We start from the raw sequence: 17,756 nt of genomic DNA on the forward strand, positions 1-17,756 counted from the left end.
AGTTCCTATGAAGAGGAATGGTCCCAATCCATAATGCCTCGGACGGCTTTTAAATCAAGCCCAACCTCATTAACGTTCCGTAACGATGCCGGGATGCCTGGTAGATTGATGAGCTTCCTTCTTACAGGGCTGAAGCCATCCATCCCCTGCATTAAACTGCTCAAAGCCACACGTGACTGCACCGAGGTACTGACAAGGTACTCACGGAATTAAAACCATCTCTAAAGATATGTAAATTTAAAAAACAACAATAATGTGAAATATAGAGCACCTAGCTCATCCTCCCTTATTACTTGTAAGAGAACAAACTTGAAAGGTTTGGATACTCCAGCGGAGCTGTATATTATCTTTCTTGATTGGGGAAGTGCGGTTAGATTTTATCTGCCTGAGTTAACATTTTCTTGGTAGGACAGTTGAGCTTCTATAGCAGCGCCACCCAGTAGAATTTTCTGTGATTGTAGAAATGTTCTGTGTCTGTGCTGTCCGGTGCAGTAGCCCTCAACATACCAGCACTTGAAATGTGGCTGGTGTGACCAAGGAACTGAATTTTCTATTGTATTCAATTTTAATTATTTTTAATTTAGATCGTCCATGAGACGAGGGACTCCCATATTGGATGGTGCAGACCTACAGTGTGTTTCATTTTTAAAAAGAAGTGTGTCGGGGTTTACATATAATATGAACCATCCCAACTGGGCCTGTGGCCTGTTTTCCCTTTGGCCACTCACAAAGCCAAACCACTGGTTCTGCAGATGGCAAGTGCTAGCTTCGGGAGTCTTGTGCATTCATTTACTTAGAGCTTCATTTTTAGAGAGAAGATGTTCCCCTGAGATCTAAGGCTTCATTGCCCCTCAGTGAATTCAGTCAACACTTGGCCCCCCCGAGGACCCCAGGGTGATGGGGACGATGTCCCTGCCCCGAGGACAGAGCAGCACAGGCAGATGAGAGACTGTGAGTCTGGTCTCTCTGCACCAGGACGCAGTCCTGCGTTGGAGCTGTGTGTACAGTGCTGTGTGCTGCAGGGGCTCAGAGAAGGAAAGCATTATTTCCAGCCAGAGAGGGGTCATGGGAAGAGTCCGTTGGCCAATATAGATCCTCCCAAGTTCCTTCGTGTTCTCTGCGAGCCTGCTGAAGTTTCACACCCTCAGAAGAACCCAGATTTCTCAAAGTGGCTTATAGGAGCCTTCCCAGGGTTCCTTCAGCTCTACCACTAATTCCAAGGAGGCCCACCGAGGTAAAATGGGCACTTCGCAGCCATGCCACCCACGCCAGGTGGAAGAGATGTCAGTGAGCCCTTGTCCTGCGGCCGCCATAGCCGAGGTGTGGGCCTCACACCAAGCATCTGGAGAGCAGCGTCCAGGGCTCTGGTTTGGGCTGTGCTCAGAGACCCGGCCTGCCTCTGTTCAGTGTGACCTTGACTCTGCTCCTTCCCAATGTGTAGTTTGACGGCTGCACTTGGTAGATGCTTGAGAAATAGTTTTGAATGCTTAAAGAAAAAAGTGATAAAAGCTAGCATTTGCTGAGCACTTGCTATGTGCTAGACACCCCTGTTACACCTGTTAAGCCCTTTACACCTGTTAACTCCCTCACTCCCTGTAATGATCCTGTGACATTGTTTATCTGTTTTACAGGAGAGGAAAACTGGGGCATAAAGAAGGTGAAAGGGTTACACAGTTAATAAGATGGGGACAAGATTCCAACCCAGGGGCAGCTCTTATAACCACCACCCAGTGGATGCTGGATAGTCAGTCCCCACCGACCATTAGCATCATTGCCTGCACAGGCCAGTGTCTGTGACAAGAGGCAGCTTGAGAAGACCTTCACCCCCCTCATCCCCATTCTTCATCTCCCCAGGCCACCTCCAAATAAATATACAAACTAAGTACAAAGAGTATACTCCCTGTTGAAGGCAGCTTCAAGCCAAGTCCTCCAGCCCCCAGGCTGACCCCCTGTGGCCCCCGTTCTGAAATTCTGGAGCTGCCGCTGTTGTGGGCCTCCTGCAGAAATTCTTCTTCGATGGCTTCAGATCTGTTGCCTAAGAAAGATATTGGGGTCAGGGTCTAATTTATGTATTAATTGTTAGCCTATCATCACTAACCATCACTAGCTCAGAATGGGCGTCACCACCAAGATCATCTTCAACTCTCAAGACCCTGCACTTAGGACAGATTATTTCGTCGCCCTAGGCAGGCACTGGCTGTGGTCTGTGTGTCCAGCAGAATGTTGTCAGAGGTGGAGAAGGTTTAAATCTACCTCCCACCCCCATGAATGTACACTGTCTGTGGGCTGGACCAGACTAGGATGCACGTGAACTAATAGGACAATGTAAATGACTAAGGGAAAAGCCTTTGGGGGCAAAAGAGGAATTTAGGATTGGGAACTAGAAGACACAGTTCACAGTCTGTTTCACCATGTATTAGCCAAGTGACCATGGGAAACTCATGAACCTTCTCAATGTCCCAGTTTCCTAAAAAGCCAGCTATTGTGGAAATGAACTTAAATGCCACACAAAAACATCACTGATGGTTGTTACCTTTGAAAAATCACATCTTTCTTCTCTGTTACTCCTTACCCTTCCTCAGCTTAGTGGACTCAGTAGGTCATTTAAAATGGAAAAACAAAAGCACCATTTGGAAGTCTCAGGTTGGAAATGATGAACTTGTGGATAATTGCAGGCGCTACGTTGCTCCCTAATTGTCAGCAGGATTCTGCACAGCGACCCGCTCATCATGGGCGGTGACCATGGGCTCTGTTTCTGGAGAGTTTGCCTTTATTCCTGATAAATCCCAGAGGGGGTGGATTTTCCAGCTCTCACCTGCCTCCACCTCATCTGTTGGGCTCTTTCAGTGTTTCTTCCATCAGCTTGCGTTGTTTTTGTGCTTTTGTAGGGACAACGTCAGAAAGATGTCCTGTGCCCAGGCAGCTCTGTCCAGTCTCCTGATCTTACCCCTCAGCTGCCGTGGCATTCTGAAGGCTTTCCCCGCACACGCGTTGTCTTTTTTTATGTATTTTTAAAGTAAAAATTGTCTATATTTAAGGTGTACAACATGATGCTTGATATAGATAAATAGCGAAATGATTACGATAGCCAAGCTAATGAAAGTACCTTCCCCTCACGTAGTTGTCATTTTTTATGTGTGGTGAGAACACCTGAAATCTACTCTCCTAGCAAGTTTCTGGATTCAATACAGTATAGTTAACCATCGTCATCATAGTGTACATTCAATCTCGAGACTTAGTCATCCTATGTAACTGCCACTTCATACCCTTTGACCAACACCCCCCCATTTTACCCCTTCCTCTCGCACGCTCCTCGTAACCACCCTTCCACTCTCTGCTTCTATGAGTTTGACTTTTTTTAGATTCCATGTACAAATGAGATCATGCATTGTTTTTCTTTCTGTGTCTGGTTTATTTCACTCAGCATAAGGTCCTAAAAGTTCATCCATGTCGTTGCAAATGGTTACCTTTTCCTCCAGTTTTCTATTGCTTTCTAAAATCCCTCTAGAACTGTCTGTGGTTGTTTATATAATTGTCTATAACGGTCTGTGCTGACATATTCTGAGACATCAGCCACTTAGGCCACCTACCAAACAATTATTAATGCTCTTAAAATAGGGTGTGCAAATCCTTAGATGCCACCAGCAGCTACATAGCAGGAGTTTGATACCACGTGTGGCTTTTGCAGAAATACCACTACTGCCGGCTGGCTTCAATACCAGAACTACCCTGATGCCAGCCCATGCCAAGTCTGGTGTTAGAACTCACAGCCTGAGTGCTGTTTCTCTAGGGGGGCCCCCATCCAGCATGAGCTCCCCAGTAGGGTCTGATGAAGCCACTGCAGTGCTCAGCACCCCTCTGAGAATCACCATCTGGAGCTGCTTCATTTGAGACTGTACGTCTTTAGTTATGGCACCGAAAATGAATCTTTGATATCGTTAAAGTTGTAGAAGGATTTCAGGAATAAAAATACTTATCTAAATCACCCTAATGTATACACTCATACTGGTTGTTTCTTTAAAGGCATGGAGAAAAGTATTACATCTCCCTTCCCCACTAAGAAATTCAGCAATTGTGGAAAAATCAGTTTCCCTGACTGGAAAGCCCACTTCAGGGAGTCTAGGCTTTGGGAATAGCACCACTAACTACGATGAGGAACTGGGGGATTCAATGAACAATGAACATGTCCTAGAGATTCTTGTTAGTGCTTTTCAGAGAACATAAGAAGTGCTTTAATGATCACATTCGTAGTTTTGCAACAGTGTTTGCATATAAAATGGTTTTAATGGTGCTTAAAAACTGTTTATTGGCTGTTGTTCTTAAGTAAGGTGAACTTTTCCCTCAGTTACACCATAAATTTGCTGAGCTAGCCCTTTGCAAATATAAACAAATACCCCGTCCACTATTAACAGACAGACAGACAGACACACACACACACACACACACACACACACACAAGCATAGCCCCCCTGATAGTCTCAGCAGTTCTTAATTGTAATTAACAATTACAGTTGAGAGAATAAGTTGCAAGTCAGACAAAAAGAATGAAACTCTGCCATTTGCAACCACATGGATAGACCTAGAGGGTATTCCACTAAGTGAAATAAGTCAGACAGAGAAAGGAAAATGCTGTATGTTACCACTTATATGTGGAATCTAAAAAATAAAACAAACAAATGAATATAACAAAACAGAAACAGACTCACAGATACAGAGAACAACTAGTGGTTACTAGTGGGGAGAGGGAAAGGGAGAGGGAATTGAGAGGTACAAACTACTATGTATAAGATAAATAAACTACAAGGATGTCATGTACAGCACAGGGAATATAGCCAGTATTTTATAATAACCTTAAATGGAGTATAATCTGTAAAAATATTGAATCACTATCACTATTTTATACACCTGAAACTAATATAATATTGTAAATCAACTATACTTCCACTGAATAGGTAGATGTTAGATAGATAGATGGATAGATAGATAGACAGATGCAAACCAGGGCCTGACGCAGCTGAGGAAGGGAGCCCGGTCCAGGCGGAGGCCCTGAGGCAGGGACAGCCAGCCCGGGTCAGCGTGGCGTCGGGGACAGTAAGGACCTCGTGTAGCTGGAGCAGAGGGGGCGCCGTCCAGGGGAGAGACCGGAATTGTGAAGACCCTGGGGGACGGCAGTGAGCCAACACAGACTCAGCCTCTACACTCGGGAAGTTGACATCTCCTTTGAGAGGAAGAGAGACTTGATTATACAAATAAATGAAATAAAAATGAAGTGAAAGTCAAGGGCCATAAGGAGAGGAGCGCAGTCCTGCAAGAGCCTGTACGTGGGAGCTGACTGATTCCGGAGGATGTGGAATGAAGACAGCTGACCCAGGGGCTAGAGCAGGGGTGTGCAGACATGCGGGAATCCATAGTTTGAGGAGGGGAAGGAAGGCGGGGTGGCCAGAGCTGGGAGAGGTGGAAGGGGGAGGGGGGCCCGAGAGAGAAGGGGGTGGGAGCCAGGCCTGCAGGGCCTTCTGGGGCAGATTCAGTGTCTTAGTCTTTATTATTAAGAACAAAGGACACCTCATTAAAGAGTTGGGAGGGAGGGTTAATCTAATTTACATCTGGAAAGATTAGTCTAACTGCAGTAAAGAGTGAATCAGAAGGGGACCCTAGCTAAAAGATTCTCTCTTGGCCCAGGTGACAAGTGATGGTAATGTGTACTAAAAAGTAACAGATGGATTCAAGGAAGACACAGGGTCAGAGGTGACTCCTGTGTTTCTGACTTGGGTGGATGGAGGATGGACGGCGGACAGACAGACAGACGGAAGGACGGGCTGTTTACGAGATGGGTAACACTGGAAGGGAACCAGACTTGGAGCTCAGGGGTGGCAGTGAGGTCGGCGGTAGCAGGGAAAGCTTGTGAGTTGAATCCGGGGATATACTGAGACGCCTTTGAAACATTCAGATGGGATGTCAAGTAGGCACTTATGTGGACAGCTCTGGAACCCAAAAGAGATGTAAATTTGTGAATCTCGGGGCACATCAGTGGTGGTCGTGAGGTTCTCTGTAGAGGGAGCATGGAGGGCGTCAAGGGCCTAGCACCCAGCCTGGAGGGGCTTTAAAAATGAGAAATACTGGGGCTTCCCTGGTGGCACAGTGGCTGAGAGTCCGCCTGCCGATGCAGGGGACGCGGGTTCGTGCCCCAGTCCGGGAGGATCCCACATGCCGCGGAGCGGCTGGGCCGTGAGCCATGGCCACTGAGCCTGCGCGTCTGGAGCCTGTGCTCCGCAACGGGAGAGGCCACAACAGTGAGAGGCCCATGTACTGCAGAAAAAAAAAAAAAGAGAGAAATACTGAGACAAAACCGCTTAGCATGTGCAAAGGAGCACATGTCATGGAGGGGAGGGCCACGCAGGGCATCCTGCCGGGCATCTAGTACAATGAAGACGGTGATGTAACAAGGTGAGGAGCAGCCGTGAAACTGCCAAGAGCTGCTTGGAATGAGTAGGGGAGGGGCGAGGGGGTACGGCCTTGACCGTGAGGACCCACGACTCTTACATGAAGGGAGGCCCTTCTGAGGTCTGGTGTCCGTCTGGACTCAGGGTGTCCGTGCTTAGTGAGGCGACTAAGAAGACAGTGTGAGCTGTGACCCGGTCTGTCCCACCCAAGTCTTCTCACCAACTACCCCGTCTCCGTGGCCCGGGCTGAGGGCTGCCGGTCCCCAGGACTTTGTCTTAAAGCAAGGTGCTTCTTTCTGCTAACTGAGCACCCGTGTCACTTCTGAGGGATGTACTACTGTCGTGATCCAGGTTAGGTATAAAGGCAGGCGAAGGCGGGAGAGAGGGGGACGGCGTGAGTGTAGGGGCAAGATGCCCTGGGAGAGGGAGCTTCCTGCATCAAAACTCCGGCAGACGAGAGCAAGACAGAAACATATCCCACAATATGTGCAGGAAAGAAAAGGGTAAATTCTAGAAAAATCAGGCAAAATAAAATAAGAGTCAGGGGATCTGCCAGGAATCTGAAAATAAAGAGTAGGCGTCTCTGACAAAGGGTCCGGGTAAAAAAGTCAGAAACAAGGCAGGACTAAGAAGTTGGTGACACAAAACCAGCAGCAGGAGTGAAGCTTAGCACAGAGCCAGCCAGCGCTCAACTGAAAGCTCCTTCTTGCTTCTTGCTCAGAAGCTGCCTGGCTGGGCCTGAGCCCACCCTCCATCCCCACCTCCGTGGACAGCGGCAGGGACCCCAGGCTGGAGCAGTGGGGAGAGGTGCAGGACGCCCAGCACTTCCTGTCGGTTACCTTGGCCCCTCTGCCTCTTGTACCTTGAAACCAGTGCAGACCAGCCCTTGGCAAGATGTAACCACAGGAAGAGCAAGGCTGTTATTTGAAGCAATCAATTATAATTAAAATTAATTTTGAGTCTCCTGTCGGTGGACAAATGTTACATACATCACTGTGATTCCAGTTTGCCTTAAATATGTCATCTATTCAGCAGAAAGGGAGAATTGGTTAGAGATGAAAGATTATCAGTGACAGGCTCCATTTCTGCCGCTATAATAATATCTAATCGCTTACAGGTTCCGACTGCAAGGTGACCCAGATCCATCGTGTTTAATGTGAAAATGATGTTAAAATATTTGAAGCTATGTAGATGTATTTTAAACATAACGTTATTTGATAAAAAGGGCATAAATAACATGTTTCAGGGACTGAGGGACCTGCTTTAAATCTCTAATTACCCCACCTCTAATGTGTGAAGACAGTCATACACACACACACACACACACACACACACACACACATGCATGCATATATACACACCCACACGTAAATACATACATATATACAAACATACATACATGTACACATACATGTATGTGCATATACACAGAGACATAGTTATACACATACATGTGTACATACATATATACACACACGTAAATACATACTTATATAAATACATGCATATATGTATACATACGTGCATATGTGTATACACACACCATAAACACATGCATAAATACACACATGCAGACATGCGTTTGGAAAAGTCCCAGCCGATTATAACTTCTCAGCATTAAGGAATGGTTTGTTATGACCAGGTCTTTATGGGCCTGTTTCTTAACCAAAAATACGATTTTTGCCCTATTTCATGTAGTAAGGGCTTTTTTGAAAGAAATTGGAGGAATAGCAACGTATCTTTAATGCAGATTGAGTTTCTCAAAATGGCAGAGTTTATTACCCTCCTGGATGGCGTAGCATTGAGTTGTGATTATTATATAAACATTAATTGAGGTTTGATCATATTCCATTCATCCATGGCTAAATAGGTTTCTTTTTCCAATTATAAAAACAATCCATACACATTAAAGAAAATGTGTGCAGTGAAGAAAAGAGGGGGAAATTGTCCAGGACCACACCAAACAAATTCAAACCCTGCGAACATTTTATTTCTATTTCCTTCAAATCTCTTTTCTCTATGCCTTGAAGTTGTTGGCTTTATTTTATAAAATAAAAATAGATTTATTGTTTTCTTTCTGATTCCTAAGACAGTATAAGTATGTAGACAATTAAAGTGGTACATAAAATCATAAATGGAAAAGTCCATATCCCTCCAGATTCTGCCACCCAGCAGAAGCCCCATCCCTTCAGTTGCCCAGTGCCTTCCTAGACACATATCCAAATGCGTTCGATTATTTCATATAAACAGACTCTTAGGAGACTTGCTGCTTTGTAACCTGCTCTCCTTCACTTACAGTATGGCACAGAGATCTTTCCAAGTAAAGAAATTAAAAGTCTAGTAACCCTTTGTAATGATCGTTTCAGATTCCATTGTTTTATAAGATCACTGTTGGTCAGTTCCCTGCTGAAATCATTGAATGATTTAAACTGGGTGGGGAGAAAATAAATTGTGTTTTAGGAAAGTAGCTCTCAGCATGGATTCACTGGAAAGGGGGCAGTCTGTAGGCAAAGATGAAACCGTTCAGGTGAGAAAAATTGTCAGGTCATGAAGTCACAGCAGTAATGATACAGGTGCCAGCTCACCTTTACTTAGTTCTAACTATGTACCAGACACTAATGCGTGACTTGTATTAACTCAGTCCTCACAGAAACGCTGCAAGGTAGGCACACTTTTATTTCCATTTTACAGTGGTAGAAACTGAGGCACGGAGGTTAAATAACTTGTCCAAGGTCACACAACTGGAAAGTGACAGAATTAGGATCAAACCCAGGGATTTTTACCCCAAAGCCTGTGATCTTAACCTCTGTACAACACTGTACAGAATCAGGGATGGAAAACAAAAGCTGCTGAGTGGATGCCAGGGGAATCAGATGAAGGAGTTGTTGAGAAGTATTCGGCCTATTTCCAGACCTTTTCCTGTTTCCTCTTTAAAACTAGCTAAACTCATCTTCCCCAAAAAGTGAGTGCGTGGAGTTTTCAGTTCCACTCTGCTCTGCTGGTCCCCAAACAAGCCTACTGGGCTCGTTGTGCTGTGAATTGCCGAACTCCAGCAAGGGTGTTGCTTTTATTCGTAGAAGAGAGTAATTTCCTTTTTTATTGTATTTTATTCCTTTTTTTTAGTTGATTTTCAGTGTTTCAGGTGTACGGCAAAGTGATTCAATTTTATGTATATATAAAACTGAATATATATAAATAGGTTATTACAAGATATTGAACATAGTTCCCTGTGCTATACAGTAGGTCCTTGTTGTCTATTTTATATATAGTAGTGTGTATCTGTTAATCCCCAACTCCTAATTTATCCCTCCTCCTCCGCTTTCCCCTTTGGTAACCATAAGTTTGTTTTTACCTCTGTGAGTCTATTCCTTTTTGTAAATAAGTTCATCTGTATCATTTTTTTAGATTCCACATACAAGCAATATCACATATTTGTCTTTCTCTGTCCGGCTTACTTCACTTAGTATGATAATCTCAAGGTCCATCCATGTTGCTGCAGATGGCATTATTTCATTCTTTTTTATGGCTGAGTAATAGTCCATTGTGTGTGTGTGTGTGTGTGTGTGTGTGTGTGTGTGTGAATCTCCCACATCTTCTTAAGATCTAACTGTTCTATGTTCTTGAGAGAGAACTGTCCTATGTTGGCATGTATTATCTCACTTGGTCTCCTCAACGTTCCTATGAAGGAACCACCATCATCACCCACTTTTACAGATGAAGCTCAGCAGATTCAGATCTTGTCTAAGCTCACGATTGGTGGGATGAGTAGAGCCAGCACCTGAATCAGGGTCTCTGAGTACCAAAGCCCTGTTATTTTCATGCACTACCCAATGTGAACATGAAATGGCTTTGGAATAACCAAGAAAACACACCCATCCTAGGAGAGAAACAGGGACGACAGTTTATACCTCCAGAGTCAGGTCCTGTCAGCCTTACCCAGCTGTGTCTCCAAGAAACACCAAGTCCTTGCAATCTTGACCGCTTGGTTTTCGTGGTCAGTAACTGACCTATTGTTAACCACAAATCGCACTGGATTTCCCAACCTTCATACCTGAGCAATCTAGTTCTCCAAGCTTCTTCCTCCCTTTGACCCAGTTGCTGGACTCTGGCCGACTTCCAGCTGGTCAGCCTCCAAAGCCAACTGGGAGGATGGGGTTCAGCCAGTGGGCAGCTGGCGTTTCTGTGGATCCTTTGCCTGAGTGACCCCGTATGTGCTTCAGGCCAGAAACATCCTCTGGGCATCTCCCTATAGTCATTTGATACTATTCAGCCCCAACAGAAGGCACTGAGCTTTTCTAAAAGAATGGTTGGTACATATTAGTCTTCTTAATTGGCATCAGATTCAAAGTGAATCAGATTTCAAGAAAATACGGCAGTGAGCCTCCATGTACTGCTTTATTTGCCTCCAACAATCTATATTTATTGCTTTTATAGTCACCTGAGATGAGGGCTTGATGTGAAAGAGGATGTCTGAGAATCCAGTTTCTGTTGCCAAGTCGTTCTCAGGTATCCGAGCAGCAGCTGGGAGTAGACTCTTGTGGCTGGAGGGGCGGATTCTCTTACTTCTTTTGCTTTTACTTTCACTGGCTCAGCGTGGAGGAGGGTGATACTTTCCTATTAATTTCACTGCTGTTTAGGATGGATGGTTTTCCCAACAGCCCGCTGGGAGGCAGAGGATTAAACTTGATAAGTGCTAACATCCCACCCAAGAAGGGCAGTTGTGTGAGGACCAGCCCCCCTCATTTCATGGCTGAGTAATATTCCACTGTACATATGTACCACATCTTCTTTATCCATTCTTCCTCCCAAGGGCATTTAGGTTGCTTCCAAGTCTAGGCCCTTGGAAACAAGGCAGCACTAAACGTTGGGGTGCATGTGTCTTGTCGATTGATGGTTTTCCCAAGATATACACCCACAAGTGGAATTGCCATATCCTCTGTAGCTCTAATTTTTAGATTTTTAAGGAAACTCCGTACTCTTCTCTCTGTGGGCTCAGCTCCTGCCCCCGTGTTCTCCTTCCTACCCGAGGGGGAGCCCACTCTCCCTGCTGAAATATCTGCCTGCCTGTCTCAACTGACGCTGACTCATCAGTACTCACACTTATGTCGTCACAGAAAGAAAGAACCTGCCTGTCTCAACTGACGCTGACTCATCAGTACTCACACTTATGTGGTCACAGAAAGAAAGAACCTGCCTGTCTCAACTGACACTGACTCATCAGTACTCACACTTAGTGGTCACAGAAAGAAAGAACCTGCCTGTCTCAACTGACACTGACTCATCAGTACTCACACTTATGTGGTCACAGAAAGAAAGAACCTGCCTGTCTCAACTGACACTGACTCATCAGTACTCACACTTAGTTGTCACGGAAAGAAAGAACCTGCCTGTCTCAACTGACACTGACTCATCAGTACTCACACTTAGTTGTCACAGAAAGAAAGAACCTGCCTGTCTCAACTGACACTGACTCATCAGTACTCACACTTATGTCGTCACAGAAAGAAAGAACACCTCGTAGGCCTCATTTCAGTAATTCCCAAACATACCTACTCAGCACACTTTATAAAGTATGGCAGTTGTCCTCAAGGAGCAGGCCATATAGTCACTGCCTCTCCTTCATCGTGGAAGGGAACGAGCCCCTCTCAGGAGGAGACCAGCAGAAGGGACCCCACGGGCTATGAGACAGCAGGTCCTCGAGGTGCCCTTCCCACCTTGAAAGTACTGCTTCCTAGGAGCCCAGGGCTCGAGTGGAATGTGAGGAGGTGTCCTACGAGGAGGCATGGAGAAAGTGGGCTCTTCGTTTTTTTAAATTTTGGTAACAGACACACAACATAAAACTTAGCATCTTAACCATTCTTAAGTGTACCGTTCAGTGACATTAGGTTTCTTCTGCACCCATGAAACAAGAGCTCACTCTTCCCCACCATCCCAGCGCTTGCCAGCCACTATCCCACTTGCTGCTTCCACGGATTTGACCACTCCAGATGCTTCATATAAGTGGGATCATACAGTATTTGCCCTTTTGTGTCTGCGCGTATTATCCTCAAGGTGGACTCTTGTATTTTTAAAGTGTGAAATATAGGTACAGAAAAGGGTATAATACATCCATATATGGGTTAATACATTGTTGTAAAGCAAACACTCGTAAAAGCACTAACCAAGTCCACAACCGGACCATGGCCAGCACCCAGGGAAGCCCCGGTGAGCCTCGCCTGAACACAACTTGCCCTTCTTCCGCCATATTCATTAGCCTAGGGAAGAGGTCATCCTTGGTGCCCATAGCCGTGTGTAGGGCAGAACCACTGCTGGGCTGTGAGAGGAGCCCTGCGGGTGGGCGCTGTGACCCTCATGAAGGACCCTTGTGGGGATGTTCTACGTGGTCTCTGACCACAAGGGGTCATACATAGTCTTGTAGAATCAACTTTAAAATGCAGAAAGAGCATACAAATGAAGAGAAATAAAAACAGTCCAGTCTACGTAGGAAATAGGCTTCATATGTGTCTTACAGGCTTCCATGTCATGCGGGAAGTGGAGCAATTAAATTTGGGGAAATAATATGTAAATGAGTTGTGTCCTTAGGGGGTCAGTAGTTCCAGTAAGAGCCAGTTTTCCATTTCTTTGTAAATTCATTCCATGGCATATCCTGATTTAGATTATCTACTTATCTATCTATATCTATATACCTGCATAGATTGATTTATCTATCTAGATAACTAGATCTGGTTATAGATCTGCTGATAAATTCTCCTTGAACCAGTTGTAACATCTTCCTGCTTCCTTCATTAACTAAATAAAAATCTTTGACATTTGTCGCTCTTAAAAAAAAATGGAGAAATAACAGTGAAGTTAAAAAAAAAAACCAGCTCTGTGGGGGGTTAGCTGATTGAATAGTAGACGATGTTGGGGAAATTCTTTATTTCAAAGGCTCTGTTGATGGGAGATGAGAGTGCAGCCTTGTCTGGGATCGAAGTCCCTAATGAGAACATTCCAGAACCACTTGAGAGGCCCAGTGGTGGTAGATCACAGGGACCTGGTGGCATTCATCCTGAGGTTCTCAGGGATATAAAGCATGAAAGAGGAGGGATTCTGACAAGGAGCACAACAGATCCTGAGATAGCCTTGCGTCTAAAGATTAGGAGGCTCGAATGTGCTGTCTGCCTTTTAAAGCACAGCCCAGGGAAAGTCAGGGAGAACAGGGAGTGAACCTAACCTCCTTCAGAGGAGCCGACTGAAAGCCCAGTGTGTGCAGAGGAGCCGTGGTTCGATTCTATTGTAGCATCTTTCATTCGGGAAGCTCAAATGGCTTTACCCGCAGAGCCGCTTCGAGCTCCCTCTGCAGTAGCCGTGTGTGCACTGGCTCTGCCAGCACGTGCGAAAGCGGTGACACGTCCCAGTGCCCCAAGAACCCGCCCCCCCCACAACACGGGCAAACTCTGGACAGGGGCCTCTGGTGTTAAGCAAAATGGATTCTAGGAAACTAGTGCTTGGAGCAGGTCACCACGGGGAAAATTCCTGCCTGCCCGTGGGTCCTGGGTTGCTCTTGTCGGTTTGGGCAGCCAGTGTAAAGATGGTGAGAAGCAAAGCACGAGTGTGTGTCACCCAGCACGTCGTGATGACAGCAGCTGGCGTTATCCATCACTCGCTGTACACTGGGCTCTCTGCTCATCTCTTCCTGTGTGTTATGTTCACGCTCACCGTAACCCCATGGGGAGGCACTGTGAATCCCTATTTTGCAGTTCAGGAAAGGAAAGCCCAGAGAGACGAAGCAACTCGCCCGAAATCACAAGTGAGGGGTTCCAACCGGCACCCCTGACCCCAGAGCCCACACGCGGGACCACTGCCCGCACATGTTCTCCCTGAGCAGAGCAGGGAGACACGGCTTCCTCCAGGCTTCGCCCGTGTCCCACCCACTTTATCCCCACTCTCCGGGTAAATGTACTGAGCCCAGGCTAATCGTAAGGCACAGACAGGAAACGATACGACCGTCTGTCCGGAACTGGAGTGAGAAGCCCCATCAATGAAGGAGAGTTAGAAGCTCGACACGGATCTCCCTCTAGCCCCACTGTTGGACACAGAACATTCCTCCAAGGAGGACTGAACCAGAGGGATCAGCTGAAACGCTGGCTCTCACTCAGCACGTCAAGCCAAGGAACGGGTTCAAATCGACAGTTCGTCCAGTGACCTTGGGTCAGATGGTCTGTCACCTGCAGGCTCCCTGGCTCTTGCCTCAGTCTGGGGGTATCATTTCTCACCCACTAACCCAAATGAAATGTTGGCAGTTTAGAGGCAGGAGCTCCCACTGCCCTGCGTCAGGGGAAGAGTGGTTTGCAAAATGCTCTCCCCAGACCACCTCTCAGAGACCACACTCCTTCCACCTCAGAGCAGCTGGCCTTTATCTGCCAAATATTGGGTTTGGGTGTAAGCTTTCATTGGAAGAAAGGGCTCCTCTGCTTTAAAGAACGTTCATTTAGGAAAACAATTTTTAAAGGACGTATTTTTAAAAAAAACAAAAAGTTCACTTTTGACTCATTTAAAAGATATTTGGGGGAAATTCTGCGATGTTCCAGACCCTGATATAGGGGTCAGGGGTAGGACAGTGAGCAAAACAGGAAAATCCATGCCCTTATAGAGGTTGTAGCACTTTCCTTTTTAAAATTTAGATTTCAAGGAAATTATTGAGATGTCTCAGTAGCATTTATGGAGAAAATTTTCCATTCAGAAAAAATGTTTACTGTAGCTAATTGGGCCACCATCACGACCCCTATACAGTACTTGGTGTGTGTCAGCAGTTTGTGTTTTTGTTTAATCATTAAAACAGCCCAGTGTGAGGCAGGCGCTGTCATCCCTCCTTCAGGTGAGTGGCCGAGGCTTGGTGGTGTAACTGAGCGGCCTGGGGTCACGTGGCTGATGGGGACAGACTTGCTCCACCGGCCGATGCCCTCGAGGCAGGGGGAGAGAACTCTGGGTCAATGACTGAGGTTAGAATCATGTCCATATCTCCTGGGAGGCTGGGCCGTGGTTTATAACCATCATTTGTCAAGGTGGATGTCACAGGCAACCTTCAGAATCTCAGGGCTCACATGTGATTTAGTGAAGCTGTTGAACTTCCAGTCCAAGAAATCATTCCACTGTGATTCACAGGACTCTAGGTAAAAGTTTCAAACCTCTGCCAATGCTTCACATCTGTAAATGATCAAAGAGTACGTTAATGAGATTTCCTGTAAAACGCAAAGGATTATAAAAACCCTTCCCTGTCTTAAGAGCAAGAATGTAGGCGTGTAGTATTTAATTCTCCGTTTATCTTTAAAGCAGCGTGAATGTGGAATACCTCTCTGTAATGTGCTTAACACGGTGGGGCTCTGAGCAGCCTGACGGATAGCTCTTGTTAATTGCTGGGTTTTTTTTCCTTTTGCAGATGATCATTCCCGGGTGAGGCTGCAGACCATAGAAGGAGACAACAACTCAGACTATATCAATGGAAATTATATCGATGTATGTATCTTGAAACTGTCAGTGAACCCGTGCGTTCTGACACGTAGCACCCCGTGTGTCTGCTCTAAGACGCGTGGACACAGGCTGGTCCAACCCTGGGAGCAAACACGTGCCCTGTCCCATACACGCAGAACTCGATGGTGGAGACATGTCAGCCTCAGGCTGGTGAGCTCCCCGTGACGTTCCCTGCCTCCTTTGCCATCCCACGCTTCTGTGGACTAAGAAAATGGTATTTCCATTTTTTTGTCAACAGCTTGGATTATTTGACACTTAAAAAAGTCTGCTTGCATATTAATAGGACAAAACTCTCTAATTCCTAATTTGATGATTTACCATCTCTTGTCATCATAGCACTTTCAAGTTGCCTTCAAAGTCATCTGCAGCTGTTAGCCAGGACCTCTGATGCATGCAAGACGTGTCATTAAATATGTAGGCTGCTTAATTATTGAAGCCTGCTCCTTTGTTCATTCTGCATCATGTTAACTTAATGTCTTACATTAGAATAAATTCTTTGGGAGACAGCATGTTTTCACTTGAAAGAATGAATGAAATCAAAAGTGTAGAGTGAAAATCAAGGGAAAGTTGCTGTTACCTCCAAGGCCCAAGTTTACATTAAACAGATCTCAGTTCCCAAGGCATCCTCTGTGCTTGGACTTCATACTGTTTCTTAATCCATCAGTACTTCTTGAACAAGTTTTATTCAGATATGTGGATTCCTTTCTTGTCTTGGTTGAGTATTGCTAAAAATACTAGCATTACAATCTCTAAGAGTTATCTGAAAATGACTACAAGAACGTTATGTGTAGTGCTTCTTGGGAGGGTTTGGCATTTGGGGGTTATAGATTTGAGGCCTGACAGAGGATTATTTGAAGACTAATTCATATCTCAGTCTTCAAACAAAGACCCCTAGACTCTACATTTGATAATGGCCAAAAACATAACCAATCCAAGGTAGAAGTTTTATTAAACAAAGTTTCCTCCAAAGGCACATTACACTTATCACTTTATTTGGGAAATATTTAGGGAGTGCCTCACAGGAGTACTCAGAGGTGCCCAAGACCTTGTACCTTCTCCCTGAGGCCTCACAGCTTAGGAGCTGAAGTAAGGAACGTCTTCACTCTGACACTTGTTCCCTGGGGAGAGTCCAGGAGAACCCTGTTCACACCACAGTCCCAGCTCCCACAGCCCTCTGGGTCCTTGAGCAGAGGGACAGTGTCCGGGTCCTGCTGTACCCCTGCCCCTGACACAGGCCTCGGATGCTGTTAAGTCCTCAGCATCTGCTGAACCACCCTCTGAGGAGTGGCTGTGATCAGATCAGGCTTTGTCCTGGAGGCCATTTGAACTAAGCTCTAAAGGACGGCTGGGTAGAGACACAGAGGAGGGAGGACCTAAAATTAATGAAAATACCAGATTCATTAGTTCTCGTTTTAACAGAGAAAAGAGTCAGAATTCAGGGCCCCTTTTCACTTAGTCAGTGAGATTTTATTGAGCACCTATTACAGGTCAGTAACTGTTTGAGGCACTGGTGTTGTAACTGTGCACAATTCAAACCAAAACCAAAAAGAAAGCTCTGACATAACGGACCTGATGGTCTAACCGGGAGGAAGAGACCGCAAATGAAACAAGTCGGTTAAGTCTCTGGTGTCGTATATGGTAGGAGGAACACAGTGGCGGTGGAGTGTCAACTCCACCGAGAAAGTGGGGGTCTGGGCCGGGGGGATATCTGAGCCTCCAGGCCGAGAGGCAGCCCAGGAAAAGGCCTGGCTGTGGAGCATGCCCGGCAGCTGTGGAGCAGTGAGGGATCTGGAAGCCGGGAGGAGG

The 17,756-nt window shown here is 45.9% G+C and overlaps 1 protein-coding gene across 7 annotated transcripts in view; it reads left to right on the forward strand.

Moving 5' to 3' along the window:
- Positions 1–17,756, forward strand: part of PTPRM (protein tyrosine phosphatase receptor type M) — a 745,966-nt gene that overhangs the window by 644,427 nt on the left and 83,783 nt on the right. For all 7 annotated transcript variants that reach the window (XM_060310545.2, XM_060310547.2, XM_060310546.2 and 4 more), the window contains one exon: positions 15,859–15,935. In XM_060310545.2, coding sequence (XP_060166528.1) covers positions 15,859–15,935 — 77 coding nt within the window. The remainder of the gene's footprint in view (positions 1–15,858; positions 15,936–17,756) is intronic.

The sequence above is a fragment of the Globicephala melas genome, chromosome 13 (assembly GCF_963455315.2).
Source record: "Globicephala melas chromosome 13, mGloMel1.2, whole genome shotgun sequence".
Taxonomy (NCBI): Eukaryota; Metazoa; Chordata; class Mammalia; order Artiodactyla; family Delphinidae; genus Globicephala; species Globicephala melas.